The sequence below is a fragment of the Galeopterus variegatus genome, unplaced genomic scaffold, assembly GCF_000696425.1.
Source record: "Galeopterus variegatus unplaced genomic scaffold, G_variegatus-3.0.2 Scaffold6, whole genome shotgun sequence".
NCBI classification, from domain to species: domain Eukaryota; kingdom Metazoa; phylum Chordata; class Mammalia; order Dermoptera; family Cynocephalidae; genus Galeopterus; species Galeopterus variegatus.
The window spans coordinates 746,156-751,337 of NW_007726117.1; the positions used below are offsets into that span (position 1 = coordinate 746,156).

Here is a 5,182-nt window from a genome sequence, read left to right on the forward strand (position 1 = left end):
GTCCAGTACGGGCGCAACACTGAGGGTTGCGATCCGTTGCCGGTCACGAAAAAAGACAAAAAAAAAAAAAAAGAAGGCACCACTACTAATCCTGTCCATCTAGAATTAAAGATTTGGTTAATAATTCCCAAACTGGAGTCCTTTAATCCTTCCAGAAGAGAAGGGAATCAACATTTACCAACCCTGTATACAGATCCCTTAAAAAAGCATAATAGGTGTACTGGAGATATACTCAATATTTCAAAAAAGCTGAATACAAATTACACATCTATAGAAGTAAAATCTGCAGGCTATTAATAAATGCAGGCTGGTAAATCTTTCAAGACCACTATTTCACCACAATATCCCTTTAAACAGGTCCTCCCTCTGGTGCTTATTCACACATTCAAAAGCCATACAATAGTAATAAGATGGCCTGCATTGTAATGGATCATGTACAAAGTACTACTGAAATACAATGGAAGGAATTAGTTCTGCCTACAAAGGCTTCACAGAAATAACATCTGAGAGTGTCCTAGAAAACTAATTCAGCTCTCTGGGCTGCAGATGCCTTGTAAGTCTGTTTCTGTTTACAAAAATTCACAGAATTTAACTTTAAGTTGGATAAGTCTTTAAAGATCATCTAATCTTGAAGTTTTTCATCTTTAAAGTAACAACAACTTTTCTTCAAAAGTCTAATTGAAACTCCAGTATATAAAACAGGTAAAAGTGGACCTGCTCTTTTGAAAGGGGAGGAATAGTTATTGAAAAACATTGCTGTTCTAATCAACCCTCTTCATTTTAAAACAAGAAAGCTGAGACACTAGGAAGGACAATGACTTGACAAAGTCCACATAAAGACTGAAATGCAAGTTTATTCAAACAGCTTTTAAGCATTATCTCCTCTTTGAAGTATTTCCTAACTTTCTCCCCACGTGGAACTTACTACTCCTTACTTTATGTACCTAGCACGTATTTCCATTATAGCTTCTATAAAATTCTAGTACCCCAAATTTAATTTTTTTATGTGTCTGTGTCCCTCTACTACACTGTAAGTTCCTTGAAGGTCGGAACTGTCTTAATCATCTTTGTATGTCACCCAGAATAAAATGTTATTTATTACATTATATTCGACCAAGTTTCAGAAAAGATATAAACTACCTTGGCGCCTGACACACGGTAGGACTTAAGTATTTGTCAGAAATGAATTTGCAGAAAATTAGGTCATTAAATGAAATAATACATCTAAAGCAGTTAGAACAATATCTGACACACAGTATACATTTTATAACCTATAGCTATTGTTATATAACTTTATAGAGGCAGGGGAAAAAACCTAAAGCCATTACTGAACCTTTAATCTGGAAGACAAAAACTAAGAACCTTTAATCAAGTTTTTAACTTGGTCATTCACGTTACCAATGTTGTACAACCACATCTTTAATGAGACAGAAGGAAAATTAGGCCATCTATACAGATCTCTTGACCCTGGCAGTCTGGGAAAAATAACAAAGAGTTGTGTATTTTTAATCTCTCGACTTTGAGTGAAAGGAGAAATTAGGCCGGTCTTAAACTTGGGGCTAAGTCACTTCTTTCTAGACCTCAGTTTCAGTCAGCTGTCAAACGGGGTTGGTGGCCAGTGAAAAGATTATAGCTAAGGTTCTTTCCTGCTCTAAAACTGTAGGGGCTTTTAACAAATTCGAACCTAGAATCCTTCTTCGGCTTTCGACCCAACATGAGTAAGAACTCTATAAAAATCAGCAATTGATGCACTGGATTTGATGTCAGATGGCCGGGGTTTTCATACCAGCTCTGCTGTTACTTAACTGCGTAATTCTAAGCAAGAAGCAAACTTTCTGGGTCTCAATTTCCTCAACCTGTAAAATGAAGTTGTCGGATAATATGAACTCCATTTAAAATACATCATAGTCATGATATTCTATGAAATAAGCTACCTCTGAAGGAAATATTCAGGTGAGGACTGAGTTACCAATTATTAGAGATGTTTAGAGGATTCCTGAATAAACCAAACGTAGAGAATTTCAGGATTGGAAGAAACCTCACAAGTCTCTACAACTCACCCAACTGAGACCCAAGTCCTCTCTAATTTTTTCTTGGAAGAGGTCACCCGATCACTCTAATAATGGAAGAACTACACATGAAAACAAGTCACTTCATCTTAGGCCAACTGCGATGCAAAGTTCTTTTAGAAGAAGGAAGCCACACCATCCTCCTGCAACTTCCACCCACTAGTTTTACCTCTCTTTCACTTAAGGGCACTTCAAATACTTTTGGATGGTGATACTATGCCCCTTAACTATCTTCTCCTCCAATATTAAAACTCCGTCAACCTTTTCTCATAACAGTACCAAGACACTCTCACCATCCAGCCCGCATTTCTCAGAGAAACCTCCATTCTACATCTAGCGAATGTCAAAATTATTCGAACAGCTCTTCCCATTCTGACATCCTGATACCTTGTGGGACCCAAGATTTCCCACTTGCCCAGCTAACACCACATGGAAGCCCCTAATTACCCTTGCCATCTCCACCCAAGGAAGCAGTTGTAGTGGGCAGTGTGCCCTGTTGCTCCTTCGGGAGATACGGAGGCAAGAAGTGACCGCGGCTCCAACAGAGAGGCCCGCACCCTGTTCTCCCCAGTCCAAACCTCCGCCCTCACCGGTATTGCTTGGGGTCGCTGGGAGACTTGATAATCTCAGGGTCTCCGGCATTACCGAGAGACCCCCTCCGTCCCTCCTCCTCAGATTCATCCGCTCCCACACGGGCAACCCGGCCGCTCTCGCCCAAATCCTGTCCATTGGGCTGCAGATCAGGGCAGCTGCAGGTAGACTTCGCCTTGTTCCTTCCAGGCATGGTCAGGGTAGGAAAGGGTCTGGCAGCAGCAGAGTCTTCGCACCGACCCCGCACTTCGATACTCCACAGCGCCGCGAGCTCCCGTCCGACCTCACACCACAACTTCCTGCGGGTAGAACAGACTGCAGCAATCGTGACTCTCCTCAGCATTCACCAAGCTGGAGCGATGGGCATCCCGCTCCCCAGGGCCCACCTCCTCCTCCTCGAACCACTCCTCCTCCTCCGCGTTCCAGAGGCGGTGGCGGCCGGCGTTGGTGCTGCCGCAGCCGCTGGGGAGGACAGGCCTGAACCCCTACTCCACCAATTCGGTTTCCCTCACGCCAACTTCCCTCATCCCCCACCCTCCCGGCCGTCGATGACGCTACTGGTTTTAGCCAATCACAGGGCAAGAAAGCAGTCACGCGCACGTAAGCAACCAATGGGAACAAGAAAGGAGAGAAACCAGAGACCGGATCGGATTCTTGGAGCGCCCAGGGAGCATTTCGAAACCCACGGTGGGCGGGGCGGGGGAGAAGAGGCGGAGAGAGTGGCGCGGAGGACGTCGGGAGAGTGTGTAGGCAGCTGCGCCGCGTTTGTGACGTACACGGGAAGTTGTTCTAGGGAAAGCTTTGAATAGTGTTCCGCGTGTCAGAGAAAAATGTTCTCCTAACGAGAAAACGGAGAAGCGACTGAATAGCATGAATTCTAAAGTATTTTTTCCATTCATGTGGTATTTTGCGCAACCTTCCCCTCAGACCTGGGGCGGAGGCTTCGGCCGTGACTCAGCACATAAAAACGCAGGACGCCGGAAGTCTTGTTCCGCCCTGCCGGATGAACGCTGCTCCCAAGCGGAGCTGAGTACCGGAAAAAGTTCTGCGCTCTTCCGCTCAGTTGTTTGTCCAACCATGGTCCTTCTTGCCCTCAAGGCCTAAGAAAATGTTTCAGATACGGCCTGAATGTTCTCATTCATCTGTGGGAAAACATTTTTTAGCTCACCCACAGACTTGAGTCCATAGTTAGCCTACTGTTAAGTTCAGCCAACTTTTATTGAGCAGCTGCTGCCCTCAGGTTCCTCATCCCAAATTTTATTCTGCTTACAGTGGCCTTTGGTGGCTAAAATGTGACTGAAACATAGACATAAATGAAAAATAAAAAGCAGCTGACATTAAGAGATACAGTATACTGACGCTATGTGAAAAGAGATCCTAGCACATAACAGGAATGAATATATTTCTGGAGAAAGACTTGAAGCAGGGAGATATGTTGATGGTTATTATGTATTTAAGTTTTTCTAGGCCTGTACCGAGCTCTAGACACACGGAATACAACCATGAACAACACAAAAACCCCTTCGTGGAACCTGCATTCTAATGGGAAGAAACAGGCAATAAAATAAATGATGTATTCAAAAAATAAATGGTATGAAGACAATGTAGTATATATAGGAGGATAAGGGGTTAGGGAAGAGGGGTGCAACGTTTCAGGCAGGAAATGACACCCGAGCTGGGGCAGTAGATAAGGTAAATTGAAAGATATAGTTCAAATACCCCAGTTAGTTTCCATACATCTTTTCAAGAACTTTATCAACTTTATTCAAGTTTTTAAACTTGAGAAACTCTGCTAGATTCCCCTCCTTCAGAACAGTGTTTTTTCTTTGTATCTCAAGTCTCTAGCTTAGCTTTCCAGTATAATAAAGCATTCAGTTAGTAAATGCTGTTGAAAAGATCTTGAAATCTCCAAGAAAATACTTGAAGTGACATGTTTATATTGAAGGGGCTTCCCCCTCCCCTCCAAAGCAATAACGCCATAAGTAAGAATCTTCAAATTCAGCTGGTAATTAAATATTTCTAACTAGAACCAAAGAGAGGTCACATCCTGAAGTGTGACTTTTTCACTTTAAAAAGATGTCTCTAGGGCTGGTTGGTTAGTTCAATTTGTTAGAGCATGATACTGATAACACCGAGGTCCAGGGTTCTGTCCCTGTACTGACCAGCAGCAAAAAAAAAAAAAGAAAAAAAAAAAGAGGTCTCTGAAACTTACATGTCACCAGACTGTAAAAATATAGCAACTACTGTAGTGAGGCATTCCATTACTCATTTAGCCAACAAATTGAGCTCCTACTATGTGCCAGACACTGGGAATAGAGCAATGAACAAGAAATTTCCCTGTTTTGTTGGAGCTTCAGAGAACTAGTGAGAGAGACAGACATTAAACAAGCACACAATTTTTAGATTTATAATTGTGAATAGTTCTAGAAGGGACCTAGCCTGGTCAGAGAGTTTCTCTAAGAAGGGATATTTAATGTAACATTTGAAAAATGTATAGAAATTGCTCAAAAGCTCTGAAAGTG

General features: G+C 42.6%; 1 protein-coding gene across 1 annotated transcript in view; it reads right to left on the reverse strand.

Moving 5' to 3' along the window:
- NRD1 (nardilysin (N-arginine dibasic convertase)) overlaps positions 1-3,150 on the reverse strand; it is an 87,912-nt gene extending 84,762 nt beyond the window's left edge. Inside the window, exon 1 of the mRNA XM_008580559.1 lies at positions 2,660-3,150. Within this exon, the coding sequence (XP_008578781.1) occupies positions 2,660-3,003 (344 nt within the window). The 5' untranslated portion in view covers positions 3,004-3,150. The remainder of the gene's footprint in view (positions 1-2,659) is intronic.
- Positions 3,151-5,182: the final 2,032 nt, after the last annotated feature.